Below are 23,326 nucleotides of genomic sequence, written 5' to 3' on the forward strand. Positions count from 1 at the left end.
CATCACATCACATGCAGTTGTGGCTTCTCCATCACAATAGCTCCTATAGGGCGGTTGGTCAAAGGGAAATGAATAATAAGATGTCCCTTCTACATCAAAGCTTTTAGCAACAATGAGCTTCACTTCGAACCGTTCTATTTTTTATGATTTGCTGTGAGATGTTTAAGTGAAATCTCTGTTATTTTTAGCATGAATAATCTCACGTTTAATACAGCCATAAAGTCCATTTCCCGGGGAGTGGCTGTAATAATAACAATCCTTGCATTTGGTATACATCGTCAAAGCACTTTACAGATTTACTGTAAAGTGTAATGACTGTATTTTGTAGTTGAAAGCAGAATGCCGATTTGTGACCACAAACAGCCAAGAAGTGAACGACCAATCTTTCCTGTTCCCCCGTGAAGGGTTATCCACTGAGCTGAGGGAATATCTGATGGGCAGGAGTGTGAAAGGACATGGTGAAAGGACAGGCAAAGGGGCAACGTTTCAGATCAGCCATGATCTCATCAAATGGTGGAGCAGGCTGGATGGTCTGAGTGGCCCTCTCCTGTCCCTGTATTGTGTTGTAATGGCTGGCAGACGCTGTGACTGTGCTAGCGGTGCTCCCAGGGGATGGTTTCCCTTCACACCTGAGCGCTCGCGTCCACCTCCTCATCCATCTCCTGGTCTTTCTTATCAGCGAGGCCAGCTAGCTCGGGTGTTTCTGCCAGCCCCAGTCCGGCTCAGCCACTCGCGCTCTCGCCCTCGCCTCTGCTCAGGACGTTGTACGCGTTGGGGGACGTTGAGCTCACAATCCAGGCTTATGCTCCAGTGCAGTGCAGTTTTTAGTAATTAGCTTTATTTGGTATTGTGAAAGGCAGCGGGTGCGTGAGATACAGCACATTGTGTACATCCTCAGTCAACGTCTGTCTATAGTCGCTACCCCCCCACCCCCCCGTCCCTCCCAGCCACGCAGGCTCGTATTTGTGCTGTAACTGGGCGTGTGCACTGCCCCCTGGTGCTTTGTTGTGATCAGCCACATGTCTCACCGTCTCCAGAGTCTCCAAACCAGGCTGAGAATTCCACAGATGTCTGCCAACGAACACACACAGAGATTTCCACGTGTCAAGTCATAGAGGATGTCACAAGCCAAACACCCAATCACTGCCCAGGTGGCGATGAGTTTTAATGTTTGTAATGACAGGCGCTGCGAAAATCTCTAATCAACTCATTCATTCAATTCAAATTCCCACAGGTTTAACCAAGGTCCTGTCAGCCTGAAGGACTGTGTCTCTAACAATGCAGTGGGGTGTCAGTTTAGACTGTGTGATTGCATGTCCTGATGTGTGGAATCGAACTCATAACCTTCTGACTCAGAGGCAGGAACAGCGCTAACACAGGGGCAGGTCACTGGGAGACAGAAGGACCCAGCTCTCTGGCTGGCTGGCGATTCCTGCACTTCACAGCCAGTGTATAGGGACGAGGGGCTAAGGTGATTCGGTACAACCCACGCAGGTCGGGAGGGGGCGCATGCGGAGGCCAGAGGAATGTGAAGCTCTGAAGGAGGCTGATGAAGAAGAGGAAGAGCTCCATGTTGGCCACTCTCTCCCCTGGACATGCCCGCAGGCCTGAAACACACAAGACATCACATGATACAGAAAGCTGTGTGTCTGTATGCACGTAAAGTGTACAGAACTGCATCAGCACCAACAGACAGAGACGGAGAGAGACACACATACATAGATACATGGATACATACATACACACACACGCACACAGACACATGCAGAGAGAAGACACACTCACAGCCAGAGACACAGATCGAGCGAGATACATACACAGACGCATGTACACTGACAGAGCATCAGGCAGGCAGGCAGGCAGGCAGGCAAGCAGGCAGACATCTACAGCCACACACACTGATGGGGAGAGAGAGAGAGACACACACACACACGCGCAAAGATCTATTATGCGCACTGTCTTCATATCTGCTGTATAATGACGCTCAGCATATAATGAAGGAGACTCACAAGGAATGAGATGGACTCACCCAGTGAGAAGGGGATGAAAGCTTCTGGTTTCACAAACTCTCCGTCTTCGTTCTGGAAGTTTCCCGGGTTGAAGTTGTTGGGGTCTTTCCAGGCGGCCTCATCGAACAGAGCTGAGGTCAGGTTCACCAGCATGATGGTGTCCTGGGGAACGAGGAGAAGCTACTGTTAGCACCGCGGGATCATAGTGATGTATATGTATATGTATATACGTATATATATATGTATATACACATTTATATATATATATGTATATACACATTTATATAGCGCCCTCCATGTAGGCTAATGTCTCGGAGCGGGTGCTTAGAGTGCTGTAGACCATGATAAGCTGCTTTATCTTATACTGAAAAGTAGAACCAGGGGACACGGCCTGCGATTGAAGGGGAGTAAATTCTCCTCTTTCACCAGCAACTTCTTAAGTTGTTATATAGGATGAGGCTCCTCAGGGACCTAGTCTGTTACTGACTGAATTAACCTTTTTCATTGTGTAGCTCCTGAAGCTGGTGTCCTGGATGGCAGCGTGAGCTGGTGTGAAGGGCACCACGTTCCCGAACCTTTGGATTTCGTGAATGACGGCACTGACGTAAGGCATTTTCACTCGGTCGTCCATGCAGGGCAACCGACACCAGCCGACCACCTGCTCGATCTCCTTCTGACACTTCTCTGCAGAGAGCGAGAGAGCGACAGAGACACGGACAGAGAGAACAAACCACACAATGAGAGGGATCAGAGCAAGGAGGAGGCCTTTGATCACATCCGGAACCAATGGTAATTACCATCTGAAATGATCATCTCGATCAATAGATTTAGTTAATTATCACATAGTGGATCCTGTAGCTCAGTGGTTTGCGCACTCGCTTCGCAAGCGGGAGGACCTTTGCTTAGATTCTGGGCAGGACAGATCAGGGCGAAACTTTAGGCAAGTTTAATTACTCCACACACATGGCTCTGTTCACCTCGGAGTATATAGGAACCTGATTGTTAATCAATTGGCAGATCGCTTTTTCCAGGGATAAATTTTTTTAAAGAAACTAATAATAATTTTGTCACTCAATCCACGACTGTTTGTGGGACACTGCTGGGCGCAATTGGCTGCCACGTTTTGTGCACAAAATATATAGTCGATTCACTTTACAGTGTGTCCTGTGAAATGCTTACAGATGTCTAGAAGATGTGATAAGGCTCTATATTAAATGCAAGGATTATTAATATATTATCTAGCTATTATTGACCTCGATAATTCTAGGATTTAATTCTCTCATTACAATTTTGATCATTGGACTGTCCAACGCCTTGGGACATCCTCTCAATGTGAATGGCGCTGTATAAATGTGATTGTATCTGTACATCAGAGGCTGCAGTTACCCTGTATATCGGGGTATGTCATCATGTATAATATTGCCCAGCGTAGCGTGGTGGCTGTGGTTTCAGTTCCAGCCACGAACAGATCAAAGACATTGTACACAAGGTTTCCCTCCGTCAAACAGGAATTGGGAGATTCTTGTTCCTGAAAAATGATAACGCAATATACATTGGTATTTGTCGATTTCACGTCAGGAGTGTCTCAGGCCTCTTTACCCAGCTGGTTGCTTTATTCCTCCTTTTAAAGAAATATCTTGTGCCCCCTTTATCGATAGCCACAATCATAAACCATTTCCAGCACAGATGGTCATTCAGCTGGACCTCGGTCCCCTCACACTGGAGCTCTCCACTCTCACCCCATCCCCTGCTCTCTCTCTCTCCCCCTCGTGTCTGTGCTGGTGCCATTGAGAGCACTACGCTCACCTTTTTCATTTCTAATAAATAGGCATCGATGAAATCCCGTGGTTTCTGCAGATCCAGCGATTCCCGGTGCTTTTTGATGAAATCCTGAATGATTGCTTCGATTTCTGCCTGGACTCGGAACATCTTCTGATGAGGCCCTGGGAAAGAGGAGAGAAAGGGGAGTGCCATCGCCACCTGGGGAAAAACAGTGCATTATTCTGTGGGGAAAGCACAGGAGAAAGCTTTAGAGTAGATCTGTCAGTTCCAGAGAGAAAGGGAATAATGGCTGGAAGCTCGGCTGCTGCTGATGGTGGTGTTTGGGGGTGTGAGGAACACAAGCAGGCCTGAGTTTGCTGAGTCGAAGCTGGGAGGGAAGCAGGAAAGAAGGCTGTAGGAAGTCAGTATTAATAGGAAGGTGCGAGAGAGTGCGTGAGGATTTATTGATGAGCCTGAGGCAGAGGGAGAAAAGGTCACAGGTTCAGGGAGTGAAAGACAAGTTTAAGACAGACACCAGGAAGTATTTCTTTCCACTGAGGGGGATTAAACCCTTCAGTGAGGTTCCCAGAAAGTGTGGTGACAGTCAGCATGCTGGGATTTTTGAGAGGTCAGGTGTCCTGAGTATTTGAAGGCGGTTCTTCCATTGGCGTATAAACAAAATAGTAATTTTCTGCTAACCTGGAACCAGATTCCCGCTTGAAACTTCAAGCTCTTGTCGAAGAGTTCTGTCATTTGTATGAAGTTGGGGTCCGTGTAGTGGAAGCGCTCGCCAAAGACAATGGAGCAAATCACATTGGACACAGCGTTGGTGATCTCAATGTCTGGGTTGAATGGTCGTCCTGGACAAGAGCAAAGAGCAAACCAACAAGTGACTGTCACTACGCTTTCTGGGAACTGAAGGGTTAATTCTTACAATCCATATCGTGGCTGCAGGCTCAGCAGCTACGTACAGTTAGGTGTAGTGACTCTGTATTTGGTAGGCGGACAGCGGCCAATTTGTGCAGAGCCTTGTTCCACAGATAGCAGTGAGGTAAATATCCAATATCAACCTGAACAGGGCACAGACTGGACAGGTTTAACATCTTGTCTGAGAGGTGGCAGGTGCAATGGTACAGTGTTGCCCCCTCCCCCCCCCCACCCCCAAGGAGGCGGTCAGCCTCGACTGTGGCTGATTACCCACTATATCGTCGGCTTCTGGTGACAGTTTGACAGACTGAGCCAGCCAGGCTGACACCCGACAGAAAGGGGGAACCTTGGATATTATTGAGGATTATATTGGAGATCTTCCAATCAAAGAGGACTGTGTGACCACCTACCATCAGTTGATCTGAAGATCTCGATCAAATAGCGCACCTCTTCTAGAATCTTCTCCTCAAAGGCATTTTTACCCAATCCAAAGTTCCTCAAAATGGTCATCAAGAATCGCCGTTGTTGTTTCCAGGACTTCCCGTAGGGGGCGTTAATAATACCTGATAATGGTAACATTGTACACATGATAATCAGTCTCTGCTTACTTTTCTTTTCAGAGTGAAGAACAAGCAAGACACCCTTCACCCCACCTCAGGGATGTGCCTAGAAATTCCTCATCCAGCACACAGAATCAGACACAGTAAGAAAATAATAATAATAATAATCCTTGCAATTGATATGGTACCTTATCACTCCTTCGAGATGTTTCAAAGTGATTCACAGGATATAATGTAAAGTAGATTATCTGTATATTTTGTGGGCGAAGCATAGCAGCCAATTGCGCACAGCAGTGTCCCACAAACAGTTGTGGATTGAGTGACCAAATTATTATTTATTATTTTTTAAAACAAATTTTGAAGGGATTATTACCCTCAGAAAAACAAGACGCTAATTGACCATCCAAGTTCCTACTTACTACTAGCTAAACAGAGGCGTGTGCGTGCAGTAAGGAAACTTGCCTAACATTTCATCCAGCCTGGGAATTGAACCCAGGTCCTCTCGTTTGCGAGGCAAGTGCTCCAACCACTGAGCTACAGAAATCCACACTGAGCTACAGGATCCCAGGCGTTAAACACGTGGTTCGAGCAGAGGGACACGTGTGTGACCAGCCCTCTTTGTGACGTTATGTAGAACAATGAAGTCTTCTCACCTTGTCCTTTGGAGAAAATATCAAACTGTGGTCGTCCGGCAAAGTTCGAGCCTTGATGGACAAGAGCCTCCTGGATCATCTGAAAGCCGTTCAGAGCCACCATGGGAATGTGTATCATGTAACACGTGAAAATGTTCCCATACTTCTTGGCAAGCTGATTGTAGTTTGGGAATAGGAGGGTGGGGGGAAGGGGAGGGAGGGGAGAGAAAGAAAAGAAAGGATGAGCTTCGTCTGCAGTTAGCACGAGGTTGTCGCACGCATCAACAAACTTTTCCCTCTGGTGAGGGGTTTGGGGGAGTGGGAAATACAGAACAAGGAGCAGCATCTTAATATTAGAGCTAGGACATTTAACAGTGAAATCAGGAGGCAGTTTTTCACACACACAAAGGCTAGTGGGAATATGGAACTCTCTCTCTCTCTTCCTCCCCCAAAAGACTGTGGATTAATGCTGGATCCATTCACTTTATCCAGACTGAAGTGGAAAGATGATTCACAGGTTAAGGGTATCAAGGGAAATGGGGCAAAGGCAGATAATTGAGGTTGAGGTACAGGTGATCTAACAGAATGGCGGAGACATCCTCCTGTTCCTATATTCCTATGGCAACAGATCAACTGTGAAGAAGTTTCGATAAAGGTAAACGCACTGGTCAGAGCTGCGCAGCTGTTTGTGGGCAGAGCAGTACTGTAATTTACACTTTCGTAAACAATCTCCTAACAGTGCCATTTTGCCATCTTCCTGGGGCAAGGTGTGTTTGGAGAAGCATTTGTGTGGAAGACTCCACACAAATGGGAATAAGTACATTTAAGAATTGATAGGATCACATAACACAAAACTACAATTGAAGGATCAATACAAATTTTTTTCTCTGTACCTTCATTATTCCAAATTGTGGATACTTAAGAGCCTGCACAGTGAGGTTTTGGCTGATGGACCACAGGGACGGTCCGTGGGGCAGCTTGCTGTGGCTCTTCCTGGCCCGCATCACAGCCGTTACCACCACAAACACCATCACAAAGATCCCCCAGGTTTGCACATCCAGCCAGGTCTCCCTGCCCCACAAGCCTGACCACTCCATTTTCCACTCCAGCTTCCCTGAAAAATTCAGCCTTCTACACAATCTGTACAGCTGCTTCTCCAAACACACCTTGCCCCAGGAAGATGGCAAAATGGCACTGTTAGGAGATTGTTTACGAAAGTGTAAATTACAGTACTGCTCTGCCCACAAACAGCTGCGCAGCTCTGAGCAGTGGGAAGAGAGAGATCCATGAGGGAGGGACTCTTGACAGACAAGCAAACACTTGAAAAGCTCAGCTCTAATTTCACTTCCCACTGCGTGACTCACTTGCCATTGGCTATATTGTCCCGAGAGCAGCAGAGCTTTACAGCGAGGACTGGCAATCTGTTAAATAATAAGAGTTTTATGTGATAAATGTTCAGAAGAGAAAGGATAAGTGGGGAGAGAGCAAAGTCCTGTGAGTTTATAGCGCTGATAAAGTTCTAAAGTCTCAACTGTCCTCACAGAGAAATGCTGACAGCAGTGATTGACTTGTTTATGACTAAATGGGCAAATGGGCAGTTTAGTGGGATGATTGTTGGCTAGGATAGCGGGATGTTACACCCTTCTCTAGTGCAACACAGCAGAAGGCCCATATCTCTGCAATTCAGCTCCAATGGGAGCTCACATTTATCCAGTGCCCCTCATGTAGGTTAATAATAATAATCATTGGATTCGATATAGCGCCTTATCACATCGTTGAGCCATCTCAGAATATACTGTAAAGTGAATTGACTATGTTTTTGTGGGCGAAAGTTAAGTTACTGAGCCAGACGGGACCACAGTATTTCAAGGCATTGCTGGTGACAGCACAGCCTGGCTCATCGGCAGGACTCGGAGGGACAGACCAGTCATTCAGCAAACCTGGGCAAGCAACGGGAAGCTTAGAAGACAGTGCTGTCTCTCAATGGCAAGCTGTGTAGTTTTAGCTGATTAAACTCCATGGTGCAAAACCATGTGGTCTTGTAGGTGGCATCATTTCAATACTGAGTCCATGTCACATCCCATTGGAAATAAATCGACACAGCAAGCAGAACTTAGATCACTGAAGGAATTCAACAAAAGTTACTTCTTTATTGCTTTTGGTGAACGATAAATGTAAAAGCCATATTACTCCTTAACAAAGAATGCGACACACCTGAGCTTCCGATGTTGGCTTGCAAGGCAGAAATTCCGGTTTGCCTTCGGTTGAAGATACAATCGTTGAGGATTGTGAGGACAGAGAAACCAGATCCCAGGAACGACTGAGAGACTGCTGGCTCCTCCTGACCTTCATCCCTCCCATCACAGGCTGGTGAAGATCACAGAGAGAGGACCTTGCCAGCAGAGAGTAGATTTAAAAAGTGGGAGGAAGAGTGTTGAGAAGGGGTAGGATTGCTTCTTCCATAGAGCGAGGAGGAAGAGAAGCCCAGGGAACCAGAGAGGAGGAAATGGTTGACAGGATTAAAGTTAGTCCTAACCCCAATCCCTAGATCTTTATTAATGTTCCTCTAAAGGTCCAATTCCCCATTCAATCCGAAGTGCTTTGAAATTGTTAATTGTATTAGTAATAATAATGCTTGCATTTGATACAGCACCTTTCATCATGTGGAGACATTCGGAGGACTTCCCAGTGATTGTGTGAGAGGGGGCAGATCAGTGGCACCCTGCCCATAGAACCACTTCATTCAAACATGATCTCCTGATGACAAGGTGGCTCTACCTCACTGAACTATTTGGTTTGCAAATAACAAGGAAAATCTTGCAGCTATAACAAGCTGTTCACACAATTGGAAACTACAATCGTTAGAACGAGAAGGAACTTGACAGTATTCTTAACAATTGAAACAGCTCATCCACATGTGATTATTGCCAGCCCAGCACAGCACAGGAACAATATATACACAGGCCCTGACAAGCTACAGGTAAAGTATTCACAGACAAAGTGTCACCACAGACAGTCAACAAGACTTTGATTGGTTCACAGAAAGAAAAGTCAACACATTTTGCCAAGTGCCTTGGGTTTGTGTTTCTCTCGTTCTCCTCTCGGGCCAATACATCATGTCCTTTATTTCTCATCAATGGTTTTCTTTCCAAAGAGTTTTTTTTTGTCACTGAGTCAGTGAGGAAGCTGTGTGTGCTTGCGTGTGTGTGTATGCATGTGTGTGTGCGTGTGAGGCTAGGGCTGGGACACCAGCTGGTGTGTAGTGGTGCAAAGAGACTGATGAGGTTCTGGTTTATGGCTGACCTGCTGGTTGGCCGCATGGTCATGACTCATGTCCTGAGTTTTCAGCAAAGCCCCGGGGTTGCTGCCTGCATCGTCATGGGAAAGAGATGTTGGAATGAAGCAATAATCACCAACTTGCTTGAGGACAATGGGTTTGGAGCCTTGTTGCAGAAGGACAACTGGGAACTCAGAGGGAGTGTCCTCAACATACAGCGGCTTTTTCACTGGAGGTTCCTCAGGATGAGCTTGAAGCTTGGACGAGGGTTTTAGTTCAGTGACATAATCACTGAGCGCCTGGTGACTTGAGGTCTGGGAGTTCACACTTGGCCGCTGGTTGGCAGATTGTTTGTTTCCGAGTTCCTGGGGAGCAGTGTCTCCCGGTAAAGACAGCACGTAGCCCCTGCTATCGGGTGGGCAGAGTGCAGCGAGGCTTTGTCGCTGGGAGTTGGCAGAACGAGTAGGGAAGGCTTCGGGAACTGATTGGCTTGAAGACGGACAAAAAATATTGGAGTTCATGTTGTGAACATAGCCAGCCATGGTCCCAGGTAAGGGAACTAGGTTTGGCTTTGGGGGGCTTAGAACATAATTGTTCACCACAAAAGGTGGTTCATCCGGAAAGGTTTTTCTGGAACAGGTCCTCTCCGCCTGGACATAAGAACCAGAGGTTTTGGGCACTAGCAGAGGACTGGAGGCCGTCTGTGCGAAGCTCAGGACATAATCGGAGACAGGAGGAGTAGCTTGGTTATTGCCTGATTCGAGCAGAGTCTCAGAGACCTCCTGTGGGATCTTCGTATACCACAGCCTGTCTTGGGCATCCTCAGACTGGCCATCAGCACCTTTGCCAGGCTCGGCCTTGGGTTTGGAGAAGAAATTAGGCAGGGACGAAGCTTGGCCGCTGTACAGATAGGGCCCGTCGTAGTCGGAGCGACAGGGAGGGTCTCTGTACCCAGTTAGCTCTCTCAGGTCAGTGTGGGGCAGCACGAGACTGGGCAAGGCTTCCGCAGGCACTGGCTGGCACCACTGGCTGCCACTGGTCAGCAGCGCAAACTGTTGGTAAGGTTGGTCTTGTCCGATAAGCTGCTCACTCGGCTCGGGAGAGGGTGTGACGTTCATCTGAGTCTCCTCACTGCTGGCCAACTTGTGCTTCTCACTGTTGGGAGAACGAGAACACTTTTGTCACAAAACGGCGCAGCAGAGGCAGGGAGAGAGTGCCGTCAGATAATGTTACCCACTGGCCAAGCTCTCAGCTGGGCATTTAGCACTACACTTTGTGTTCAGCAAGGTGAAGGTTGCCAGCTGAGACTCCCTCTCACTCACACCACAGCACGCGTGTGTGTCTGCGCATGTGTCTGTGTGTGTATCTGTGCTTGTGTGTCCGTGTGTATGTCTGTGTTTGTGTGTGTCTGTGTGTGTGTGTCTGTGTGCGTGTGTGTCGTCTGTGTGTGTGTGCATCGGGGGGATGTGCCAGGCTGGATACGGTAAAATAGCTTACCTAGGGATGATCTCAGGACATGTAACGCAAGACTCGTCCAAGCTCATCTCATCCGTTATAGTGATGAGAGAAGTTGTGGGTCTTAACAGAGCTCCCTATAGAAACACACACACACACACGTCAGCAAGCACTTGGCAAACTGTCTGCCTGTAAACTGCCGTTTGTTGCCAAGTTTATTATACAGAAACCCAGAATGAAATGAAGAATTTCACATTAATCTGCACGTTAAATGGAGTCCTGCAGCTCAGTGCTTAGAGCCCTCGCCTCGCAAGCGAGAGGACCTGGGTTCGATTCCCGGGCAGGGCAAAATATTAGGTAAGTTTCCTTACTCCACACGCCTCTGTTTACCTAGCAGTAAATAGGAAGCCGGTTGCCAGTCGATGGTCGGATCACTTTTCTGGGGGTAATAATCCCTTCAAAAAATATATTAAAAATATTTGGTCACTCAATCCACGACTGTTTGTGGGACGCTGCTATGCTCAATTGGCTTCCGAGTTTCGCCCACAAAATATACAGTCAATTCACTTTACAGTATATTCTGTGAAGTGCTTTGAGACGTCTCGAAGAAGTGATAAGGCGCTATATCAAATGCAAGGATTATTTATTTATTTAAGAGTGAACTGGCGGGTGGAATTTCAGGTCTGTGAACTGTATGCCGTGTTTGTCTATAAATACAGTCTACACTGGACAGCGTTAAAGTGCTTTTGACATTATAGACCAGTGATCAATGAGAGTTTAATAATGTAATATATAAATAGTCAGTCAGCCTCTGGAGAAGAGAGGAGCCATTACCTGGCCTTCGCTCTGGAACAGTTTGCTCTTTCCCGGATTCGGAATACTGTCCAACCAGGAGCGCTTTCTCCTGTGGGATGAAAATCAGAATGCTAGTTGTCATTTTATACAGATAGCAAGTGGGTTTCTGTTTAAATCTAAAGCCAGCACTTCAGACCAGCAACCGCAGGGAAATCCCCGTTTGTTTTGAGTTAGCGAGTCAACTGAAATAAGCTGAGGTTCACAGACTGTACTGACAGGAATCTCTGACACGTGGAAACCTGTCCATCACCTACAGAGTTCTACGTATGTAGCCCCGGAAATCTCTCTCTCTCTCTCTCGCTGGAGGGACCCACTCTGATTACTTAATCCCAGAGAGTATTGGAGAGAGTATTGGAGGCAGCTTGGCAGGAGCCAAGGGGAGCCCAGAGTGTGCATTAGGATAACTGCTGGAGTTTAACCAGCTAAAACCACACGTAGCTTGGCCATTGAGAGCAGTGTCTGACAAGTTATCCAGCTGAGACCATCCTATCCATTCAGGTTGTGGTTTGCAGGGTGGTCAGGAACTGATTGGGAAGAATCCCTGCCCCTGTGTAGGACAACGGACACCCGTGGGTGAGGCCTGCCTTACCTGCATATGAGCCAGCAGATCGGTGGAGTCATTAAGATGGCCAGTGAAATAAGTGTCCCAGTTATTAGAATGGTGATGTACTCCGAGTCTGCCACACAAAACACAGCCATTAAAGAGTTAAAGCTTTTCTCAGAACAAACATTGCCAACGTGAGGAGAGATTGACCCCGGCGCTCGTTTTGATCTCGGAGTCCGCTCCGTTCACGGACAAATCCCTCTCCCTTTCCCGTCTCCACACAATGGCGCTGAGTAAAGCGATGGACAACAACAACTTGGATTTATATAGTGCCCTCCACGCCAGACGGCGTCTCAGAGCACTTTGAACAAGAGGCCTGTGGCCAGGACATCAAGACAGCTCCCCTGAAGCTGGGAGAAAAGTGTCCTTGGGACGTCCTCCCGATGTGAAAGGCGCTCTATAAATGAAATCTTGTTGTTGTTGTTGTATGTAAACGCGTGCGTGTGTGTGAAGCTGATGAGGAATGTGTAAGTCTGTGTGTGTGTGGGTGCGTGTGAAGCTGGTGAGGAATGTGTGTGTGAGAGCACACAGTAATTTCTAGAATAGATCAGTCTCTCTCACTCACCTCCCTTAACGTTCAGGATGATTTCTCTGCTCCATTCGCTCCAGGGTCCATCATAACCGTCCTGCCCGGCCTTGGCCATCTTAGCCCTGACCCTGAAAGAATACCGGCTGCCAAGCTCCAGCGAGCTCTTCGGGAACACGTAGAACCGGCTGCTTTGGGGAATGTCCACCATTTTCGGGTTCTGGCAACAAGGAAAGACAGCGATAGACTTGGATAGGGGCCATGGGAGGCTGGGACACCATTCATACCACGGCCCGCGAGAGAGAGAAAGAGAGAGACACAGCAGAGGGCACAGTCTGGGACACCACATTGGGAATGGGAAACATCCGAGTGCCAGCATTCAGCCTCTAGTCTGGGCTCAGTGAGGGCTACAGCTCATTACCCGCAGGGTAACCAGTGAGTGGGAATGTGGAGTCCTGTAGCTCAGTGGTTAGAGCACTCGCTTTGCAAGCGAGAGACTAGAGTTCAATTCCAGGCAGAGGGCGAAACCTCGGGCAAGTTTCCTTACTCCACACAGAGCCTAATAATAATCCCTCCAAAACCAAAACAATAATAAATTGGTCATTTTCAATCTACGACTGTTTGTGGGACATTGCTGTGCGCAATTGGCTGCCGCGTTCGCCCACAAATATACAGTCAATTCACTTTACCTTTACAGTATATTCTGTGAAGCGCTTTGGGACGTCCTCCCGACGTGAAAAGCGCTATATCAAATGCAAGGATTATTATTATTATTATTATTATTGCTGTGCGCAATTGGCTGCTGCGTTCGCCCACAAATATACAGTCAATTCACTTTACCTTTACAGTGTGTTCTGTGAAGCGCTTTGGGACGTCCTCCCGACGTGAAGAGCGCTATATCAAATGCAAGGATTATTATTATTATTATTATAATAACGTGAGCGGGAGAGGCCTGGCGGAGTGGAGGCTGTGTCGAGAGGCTGTTTTGAGGGGCTGAGAGTGGACAGGCCAAAGGGGCTTTCTCATCTGAACCACACACTCGCTCACTCACCCTCACACACACACTCGCTCACCCACACTCACGCTCAACCTCACAAGCTCACTCACACACGCTCACTCACTCACACACTCACTCACACACTCGCTCACTCACACACTTGCTCATACACACTCGCTTACACACTTGCACATTACTGAAGCACGAAGCTCACAACTGAGCACTTACCAGCCCGGCCTGGTCTGCCTTCTCCTGGCGGATCTGGTACTGCAGTGCCTGTTCCGGTTTCTCTATGGCCTCCCATTTCAGTTTATACCCGTCTGAGCTCGGGGTCACCGTCAGGTTGAAGGGTTCAGCAGCTCTGACTACGAGCAAAAGGTACATCAGAACCACTGTGAAGCCCTCCGCTCTGGCACCGAAGTTTCAGTTTGGTTTGGAGACGCTTAAGCAACGGTGACGGGTTTCCGTGTGTGTCAGACACCCGGATGGTCACGGTGACGGGTTTCCGTGTGTGTCAGACACCCGGATGGTCACAGTGACGGCTTTCCGTGTGTGTCAGACACGTGGCTGGTCACGGTGACGGGTTTCCGTGTGTGTCAGACACGTGGCTGGTCACGGTGACGGGTTTCCGTGTGTGTCAGACACGTGGCTGGTCACGGTGACGGGTTTCCGTGTGTGTCAGACACCCGGATGGTCATGGTGATGGATTTCTGCGTGTGTCAGACACTCGACTGACCAACAAAAATTGAGATGGGAACAAATGAACTCACTGGTTTTACAGAGCCTGATCATGTGTGTTGGCTCCACTGCCTTCAGGACCACTGTGTAGTTGTCCGCAGTCTCCTGACCGTCCACAGGAAACTTACAGCCAAAGCTGGTGGGATGCGAGGTTTGCTGCTGTGTGACAGTAGGTGAGCACTCGCTCAGCCTGGGAAACATTACACAAAACAACATTCCAGTCAACAAAAGCCACCGTCAAACTGGCTTTACTGCATGTTAGCAGCTTCTCCCACCCACTTCTTTGACAAATGCACTTATATAATAATAATCCTTGCATTTGATACAATGCCTTATCACATTGTGAAAACATCTTAAAACGCTTCACAGGATACACTGTAAATAGAGTGACTATGCATTTGGTGGGCGAAAATACACTTATGCAATCACACGCCCTGCTTTTCCCATTTGTCAGCCTGGCTCAGCCACTCACACCCCGGTCTTGGGGTCAGAGGATGTGTGTTCACGGTCCCACACTGGGAGTCCTGTGGCTCAGTGGTTAGAGCACTCGCTTTGCAAGCGAGAGACCTGAGTTCAATTCCAGGCAGAGGGAAACCTTGGGCAAGTTTCCTTACTCCACACAGAGCCTAATAATAATCCCTCCAAAAACCAAAAACAATAATAAATTGGTCATTTTCAATCTACGACTGTTTGTGGGACATTGCTGTGCGCAATTGGCTGCCGCGTTCGCCCACAAATATACAGTCAATTCACTTTACAGTGTGTTCTGTGAAGCGCTTTGGGACGTCCTCTCCCGACGTGAAAAGCGCTATATCAAATGCAAGGATTATTATTATTATTATTATTATTTGAGCTCACAGTCTAGGCTGACACTAAGGCAGGGCTGGGGGGGGTGGGCTGTCCTTCAGATGAAGAGAGTTTCTCTCTCAAGTCTTAGCTAACAATCCCCCCAGATAACATCATTGTACAAATGCAAGGATTATTATTATTATGACTACTATTATTATTGTGCACAATGGCTGCTGCGTTTTCCCACAACTGCCCAATATAGCGCCCCTCACGCAGGGTAACGCTCTGGGACGCCAGTGCTCAGTGATTTACAGTAAATTTTGTGAAGCGCTTTGCGACGTCCTCCTGAGGTACAAAGCACTGTACCCCACGGAGGGATCTGATGATGTAGTGCCTCGCGGTGCTGTTGCCCTGGACTCACATGTTGTTGGCTTTGGCGTAGTGCAGCTTAAACTCCACCTGGCCAAGTGACTGGCTGGGCACCTCCCAGGTACAACCCATCTCTGCCACTCCATCGTACTCACACTGCAGGTTCTTGGGCAGGACATCAGCAGGTTCTGGTGAGGGAGGCCGCAGGTATTACACAGGGAATAGCATGTAACATGTCCCGACTTCTTTCCAATACGCCTGACCCCATCCCAACATGCCTGACCCCATCCCAACACGCCCCACCACGCCTGTCGTGCTAATTGGTGTGTTACCGGTTTTAGGTCCTGTTGTCTCAGGGGTGACGTTCCATCTGATCTCTGTGCTCCACTGGCTCCAGTACCCTGTGTACTGGCCGCTAGCCTGGGGTCTGGCTCGTACCCGTGCCCGATGCTCTCCCGGCTTTGCCAGCCTCCGGCTGATCACTAAGTGTGTCCTGTTCTCCAGCACCAGCTCACTCACAGCATCCTGCACACACCACGATCACAACAACAATAATAATCCTGGCATTTGACACAGCGCCTTATCACATTGTCGAGGCATCTCAAAGTGCTTCACAGGATATACTGTAATAATAATAATAATAATAATAATAATCCTTGCATTTGATATAGCGCTTTTCACGTCGGGAGGACGTCCCAAAGCGCTTCACAGAACACACTGTAAAGTGAATTGACTGTATATTTGTGGGCGAACGCGGCAGCCAATTGCGCACAGCAATGTCCCACAAACAGTCGTAGATTGAAAATGACCAATTTATTATTGTTTTGGTTTTGGAGGGATTATTATTAGGCTCTGTGTGGAGTAAGGAAACTTGCCCAAGGTTTCGCCCTCTGCCTGGAATTGAACTCAGGTCTCTCGCTTGCAAAGCGAGTGCTCTAACCACTGAGCTACAGGACTCCACTGTAAAATATAGTGACTGTATGTTTTGTGTTGTCAGTGTCAATGTGACACGGTGAGGTTAGTGTTAGTGTGACACAGTGAGGATAGTGACTAATATTGATGTCAGTGTTACACACCTGCCAACACTGCTGGTGGCTGCAGTGATCAACCTGGTATTGGAGGTGGCCATGGAGCCGGCTGCCACTGGCCTCACTGTACACTGTTTGCCAGGTCAGATGGTAGTCACCGGTCATCATGTGGCTGATGCTCAGGTTGGCTGGAGGCCGGGGTCTGACTGAACACAAACAATACGAATAAGTTCCCAACAAATAGCAACAAATCCCAATAAAGTAGTTGCTGCATTTACCTCCACATACACCGTACCCTCTCCAAACACACATACGCACTCACATATACACACACACTCTCACAAACATACACATAAACACACACTCAAACATACACACACACAGACACATACATACACACAAACATACATGCAGATTCACAAACATACACCTCACAAACATACACACAGACATACACAATGCCCTCTCCACACACACACGGACTCTTCCCCCCCCCCACACACACAGGAGCACACTTACTGTTGTCCATCAGGCTGGTGGTTTGTCTGACATTGAGTGGGGTGACTGGTTTGAAGGTGAACTTGTAGACTAAACTGGCATAAAAAGATTTTCTCCAGATTGTGCAGTTCCAGCTGATGAGGGAGTCGGACTGGTTCACCTGCACCGCATCACATTGCTGCTCCGGCTCACTAACGTAATAAATGAAACGTTTTACAAAATAATAATAATTTGGTTTAAGCACTATATAAATGTAATTTTGTTGTTGTGTTGGTCATTCATTCCACGTCTTTGAGACATCTCAAAGCGCTTCATAGAATATACCGTAAAGTAGTAATAATAATAATCCTTGCATTTGATATATTGCTTTTCACGTCTTCTAGACGTCTCAAAGCGCTTCACAGAATAGACTGTAAAGTGAATTGACTGTATATTTGTGGGTGAAATTGTAATGACAGTGTATTTTGTGGGCGAAACGCGGCAGCCAATTGCGCACAGCAGCTTCCCACAAACAGGCATGGATTGAGGGACCAAGTTATTATTTTTTTTAAATGTTATTTTAAAATGCTTTGGGATGTCTGAAGGTGACAAGGTGCTGTAACAATGCTGGTTCTCTCTATTCACCTGCTTAAGCTGTCCACTTTCTGATAGAAGAGCCTCATGGGTATGTGGGGCTTCACTGAGATGTCCTCCGTCCAGTGGCAATCGATCCTGGTGGCGTAGTCATTGTAACACTGCAGCTCGTTCACTGTCAGGAGAGAGAGAGAAAACCAGAGTCCGTCAGGTCAAGTCAGGTCAGTGCAAGACACCCCCACCCCTCACTCACCCACCCCATCCCCACTCAGCCCCCTCAATCCCCCTCTCGCCTCCAATCGCACTCCCCCACCTATTCATGTTACTCTTTTACTGTCCGTCAGTATGTCTCTGTGTCTCACCCTTTCTCTCTCTCTCTCTCTCTCTGTGTCTCTCTCAATCTCTCTCTCTCTCGCTCTGTTTCTCTCCCCCCTCTCTCTCTACCTCTCTCTTTCTCTCTCTCTCTCTCTCTTTCTCTCTCCCCTCTCTGGCTGTGGCCAGGATGACCAGCGGGGACAGGGTTGAGGACGGAGAGAAGGGGCTTTACCTTTAGAAGAGCAGACGGTGACAAGAAGCCAGAGCAGCACCAGACGGAGAAAGCTGGTCCTTCCTGCCGGCAACATGGTGAAATCCCTGCAGATTCTTCGTGGTGAGTTAGTTCAGGAGTGTGTGTGTGTGTATCGGGTTAGGCTCCTGTCACCTCATCACACCTGCCGACAAAAGATGAGAATGAGCGATTCACTTCCCAGCTCCTCATCGATCGCTTCACTTTCGCCCGGCAAAACCCCAGGCAAGTTTCCTTACTCCACACACACGCCTTTGTTTACCAGCAGTGAGTAGGAACCCGCGTGTTAGTAGATTGGTGGCTCAAATTTACGGGAATAATATAATCCCTTCAAAAAATAAATAATAATTTGGTCACTCAACCCATGACTGTTTGTGAGACATTGCTGTGCGCAGTTGGCTGCTGCAAATAATAGTCACTCCACTTTACAGTACATAAAAAAACAATAATAAATTGGTCATTTTCAATCTACGACTGTTTGTGGGACATTGCTGTGCGCAATTGGCTGCCGCGTTCGCCCACAAATATACAGTCAATTCACTTTACAGTGTGTTCTGTGAAGCGCTTTGGGACGTCCTCCCGACGTGAAAAGCGCTACATCAAATGCAAGGATTATTATTTTTGTAAGCCCCTACTCCCTGCAAATAACTCGCAAAAGCCCTTCACCTAGTCTCTGTCTCTCTCTCTCTCTCTGTCTGACTCCCAACTTCCTTGTGTTGCTGCTCCTCTTCTCCAGTTTTATCTCTTGTTTGACGTCAATCCTCCCCCATAAATCCCACCCTGAATTCACTGCAAGACAGTCATCTTTCTCTTAAATTCGGAAACTTGGCAAATTGAAGCTTGCAAAACATCGATCAAAACATGTTGCCCCATCGTACCTTCTGTGTAACTAAAGGGAAATGACTGGTGTGTCCTGATCGACAGATACCAGGTTTCTAATCTGGCTCCATCTCTGATTGTGGATGTCCATCTGTTATTTGCTGTCAGAAGATAACAAGACACTTCCCTTACGCTCAACTCTATCTCTTGCTCACTCTCTCGCTCTTGTGGATTATAAGTCTCCTCTGTGAGATTTACAGCATCTCTCACACAGGAAAAACGCTTCAAAGTGCCAGAGAGAATAGAGGGGTGTAAGGGGAAGGCTGGGGAGAGGGGCTTAGGAGGGATGGGGGCCCTCCTAACACAGAGAGTATAGAGTATACTGTAAAGTGAATTGAATGTATATTTTGTGGGTGAAACTCTGCAGCCAAATGTCCCACAAACAGTCGTGGATTGAGTGACCAATTTTTTTTAAGGGATTTTAACCCCTGATAAAGTGATCTGCCAATCGACTAACAACCGGGTTCCTATTTACTGCTGGCAAACAGCGGCATGTGTGTGGAGTAAGGAAACTTGCCTAAGGTTTCTCCCCGCCTGGGAATCGAACCCAGGTCCTCTCGCTTCATAGAATCATAGAATTGTACAGCACAAAAAGAGGCCATTTGGCCCATTGAGTCTGTGCGGCTCTTTGAGAAGAACAATGTAATGTCAATCCCACTCCCCGGCCCTTTCCCCATAACCTGCAAACCCGTCCTCCTCAAATACCCGTCCACCGCGTTTTTAAAAGTAGTTATCGAATTGGGCAATGAGTTCCAGATTCAAACAACTCGCTGCGTGAAAAAATTCTTCTCACCGCCCCTTGGCTTCTTTTAGAGACTATTTTGAATCTGTGACCTCGAGTCACCGACACACCCACCAGTGGAAACAGTTTTTCCCTTTCTAACTTATCGAATCCCCTCATGATTTTGAAGACCTCTATTAGGTCTTGCGAGGTGAGTGCACTAACCCCTACACTACAGGAGTTCAGTGAGTCGCTGTCAGTGACTGAGTCTCTGACTGACTGACTGACTGACTGACACACTAGGGTGTGAGGTTGCAGTCAGTGCAGAGAAGTGAGTTTAAAAATAACAGTAAATGAGTTTAACAATGAGTTTGGTTTCACCTTTTGAATGGGCTTTAAGCATCAGGCTTCAATAGTTATGCAAATGAGGGTTTGTTTGATGCAAAAATTTGTACTTTTATCGTTTCCTCTCTCGGGTCTGGTCAGGATTTGGGTTGGGTAGCGTTGGGATAGGTTTTTGGGCGAGGCTTGCTGGTACCCGGTGCCCTCGAGCAGCCAGTGGTGAGACCTACTCCTCACCCTCAGCATCAGTATCTCACAGAGCAGCAAGACATCACTGCTCTCGAGTAACACCTCACTCAGTTTCACGCTGCTTTGTCGAGATAACAGTATGTCCGGAAACCCAACCTCTCATTACAGGCTCTGTCAACTATTCACAGTGACTGCCCATCCCTAACACATTCACTAACACAGTCACTAATACAGTGTCACTAACACAGTGTCAGTAACTCAGGGCAGATAGAAGGCTTCCCAGGGCTTTCAGAATAAATCCCCTGACAGTGTCTCTCTTCCTGACCATTCTACTCCCCTTCCCGCGCCCCCTCCCTCTCTCACAGTGAATCTGTGAATTCCCCTCACTGCCTTCCTCATTACTGACACGCAGTGACTACGTTGACAAGTGCCAGGATTGTTATATTTGTTGTGCCCTTAGCTTCAGATTGTCTCAAAGTGCTTCACAGTAATTAAAGTCAAGCATAGTGACGGTGACGTTATACTGTCATATTATTTGATACAGCTTCACACATTCACAAACACTTCACAAGATTTACTGTAAAGTGAGTGACTGTGTGCTTTGTAAGTGAGCACAGCAGCCAGTGTGCACAAAGCGGGGTCCCGCATACAGCAGTCAAGTGGATGAGCGATTACTGTATATCTGGGGGATTGTTGGCCATGACACCAAGATGGAGAGAGACTGGGTTTGCCTCCCCCCACATTGGGAGATTTGTAAACAACCCCCCTGACCCTCTGGTGCTTTCCCATGGTTCTTGTTAACTATTCTCCTCCCAACTCCCAGTGACAGGAGTCCAGCCATTGAACTTATTAGTAACTCCTCAACGTCTCAATGTACAATGATTATCAACATCATTGAATAACCCGGCACATCAATTTAATAATAATAATAACAAATCTTCAAGACGTCTCATAACGCTTCACAGATTACACTGCAAAATGTAGTGACTGTATATTTTGTGTGTGAAACGAGGCAAGCGCACTAACCACTAAGCTACAGGACTCCACCATAACTAGCTCAGCCTCTTTATCTTCGCTCACTCTGTGAATGTTCATTCTTTTATACTGAAATAAATCATAATAATAATCCTCCTATTTGACACTGAGCCTTTCTCATCGGGAAGAATTTGTCAAAGCGCTTCATGGGACTTTACTGTAAAGTGACTGAGATAAAAAATACATATTCTTGTAAGCAATTAGACTAGTCTGAGGGTGCGGAGCTGCCAAGCTGAATGCGAGTGTGGAGGGTAGAAAGCTAACTTACCTGGAGAGCAAGTTCATTGGTGTTTCTCTGTCAGTCTCCCTCTTTACCTTGGTGTGTGTCACTTTATCTATGTTAGTATGTGTGTGTGTCTCTCTGTGTCTCTCTAACGCTATCTATGTTTGTCTCTGTCTTTGTGTCTCTATCTATATGTATGTGTGTATGTGTCTCTCTCTCTCTATCTTTGTGTCCCTATCTATATGTATGTGTGTATGTGTCTCTCTCTGAATTTGTGTCTTTATCTCTATCTTTCTATATTTAGTTGTATATCTATCTCTTTGTGTTTCTGTCCGTACATTGCTCTTTCTCTCTCTCTCTATCTACCTGTGTTCCTCTCTCAGTGTTTCTCTCTATCTGAGTTCCTCTCTCACTCTCTCTATCTGTGTGTGCGTTTCTCTGTCTATCTCTCGTCCCTTCACGATCGCTCTGTCTGTCTGATGCCTGTTCCTCTCCCAAGAGCAAACCTTAGCCGCCTCCATAAAGCCCATTGGTCCATAGTTGTGTCTGTGTACGCCCACTGATTAGTCCTCAATCTCAGAGTGTAAAGTACAGGAAAAGTCTAACTAAAGTTTGAGTCAGAGAATCTATAGCTGGTGTCGTTTTTTTTAGTTTGAAAGATATTTTTTAATTAAAATTTCTCAGCAGCTGAGATGCGGGTGAAGGTTCTGGGCTGTTGTGTGTAAGAATGGTTAGTGTGAGGCTGGCTGGCTCTCAGCTGGCCCCAATCCACTATATATCTGGGAATTTCCTAGGAAATGGGTTTGGCTGGATTAGGTTACTGGCTTTGATGAATCATCAGTGAGACGCAAAACCAGGAAAGGCTTGAGAGTGAGAGCCAGGGGTATGACACAGAGAGAGGAGAGAGAGGCAGGGAGTGTGACAGAAAGACGTGACTAAAGGCAGGGAGTGTGACAGAGAGAGAGGGGCCAGTGTGACCGAGAAAGAGAGGAGCCGGCAAGCTTTCCCGATGCTTGTCCAGCTAGGATCCCCCGACTAAAGTTAGGGCTTGGGCTGCAGGGTTAACAGGAGCTGAATGGGATGCCTCCCTGCCCCCAGTGACTAGTCTGTTGTTCCAGGTCCTGCCGATCAGCCGGCCTGCGCTTTACTGTCATTAGCAGTGAGTGCCCTGGAATACAACATTAACTTTGCGTACAGAACTTCACGTTAAGCCCAGGAGTGACCTCTCTTTTTCTCTCTCTCGCTCTCTCTCTCTCTTTCGCTCTCTCTCCACCTTTGGGGCTGAGCCTTCACCATTCCCCATCCTCCCCTCTATAACCCCCTTCTAAAATAGTTTGTGCTTCTCCTCTCTCGCGTCTCCAATCACACCCCACTCAAAAACAAACTTCCTAAAACACAGCAGTTGAGAGTCCTCCGCTCCACCCTCGGCGGCCGTACCTTCAGCCACTATGTCCCGAAGCTCTGGAATTCCCTTCCTCACTCCCTTCGCCTCGCCCCCTCTCTTCCTACTTTCTGGTCCCTTCTGAAGACCTTTCTTTTCGACTGCGCCTTTGGTCACCTTCCCCCCACCCCCTCCCCCGGCTCAGCCCCAGGATTTGTTACTGTGAAGCGCTCTGAGACGCCGTCCGGCGTGGAGGACGCTATATAAATCCAAGTTGTTGTTGTTGTTGAGAGGAGCGACGGAGAATGTGTCAGCAACAACGTTAACATTTAGCAATGCCTGACTTCAGTTTCTGCTGTGTTCTCTCAAGCCTTCGCCGACAGACCCTGCTCA

The 23,326-nt window shown here is 47.5% G+C and overlaps 2 protein-coding genes across 2 annotated transcripts; both read right to left on the reverse strand.

The window, feature by feature from the left end:
* Positions 1-816: 816 nt before the first annotated feature.
* Positions 817-7,138, reverse strand: LOC103189780 (cytochrome P450 2C31). Its single transcript, XM_007910288.2, has 9 exons — positions 6,783-7,138; positions 5,911-6,064; positions 5,108-5,260; positions 4,470-4,630; positions 3,816-3,989; positions 3,396-3,537; positions 2,506-2,693; positions 2,030-2,171; positions 817-1,607 (listed from the first exon to the last, which is right to left on the reverse strand). Exons 1-9 carry the CDS (start codon positions 6,984-6,986, stop codon positions 1,387-1,389), a joined length of 1,539 nt encoding a protein of 512 aa, XP_007908479.2. The 5' UTR covers positions 6,987-7,138; the 3' UTR covers positions 817-1,386.
* Positions 7,139-8,019: 881 nt separating this feature from the next.
* On the reverse strand, positions 8,020-21,716 carry LOC103189781 (colony stimulating factor 2 receptor subunit beta). Its single transcript, XM_007910289.2, has 14 exons — positions 21,598-21,716; positions 18,146-18,308; positions 17,650-17,773; positions 17,047-17,216; positions 16,576-16,733; positions 15,832-16,024; positions 15,552-15,687; positions 14,374-14,531; positions 13,832-13,968; positions 12,646-12,826; positions 12,066-12,153; positions 11,456-11,525; positions 10,664-10,758; positions 8,020-10,321 (listed from the first exon to the last, which is right to left on the reverse strand). The coding sequence occupies exons 2-14, from the start codon at positions 18,219-18,221 to the stop codon at positions 9,124-9,126; spliced, it is 2,784 nt and encodes a 927-aa protein (XP_007908480.2). The 5' UTR covers positions 18,222-18,308; positions 21,598-21,716; the 3' UTR covers positions 8,020-9,123.
* Positions 21,717-23,326: the final 1,610 nt, after the last annotated feature.

Source organism: Callorhinchus milii, unplaced genomic scaffold (assembly GCF_018977255.1).
Source record: "Callorhinchus milii isolate IMCB2004 unplaced genomic scaffold, IMCB_Cmil_1.0 Scaffold31, whole genome shotgun sequence".
Taxonomy (NCBI): Eukaryota; Metazoa; Chordata; class Chondrichthyes; order Chimaeriformes; family Callorhinchidae; genus Callorhinchus; species Callorhinchus milii.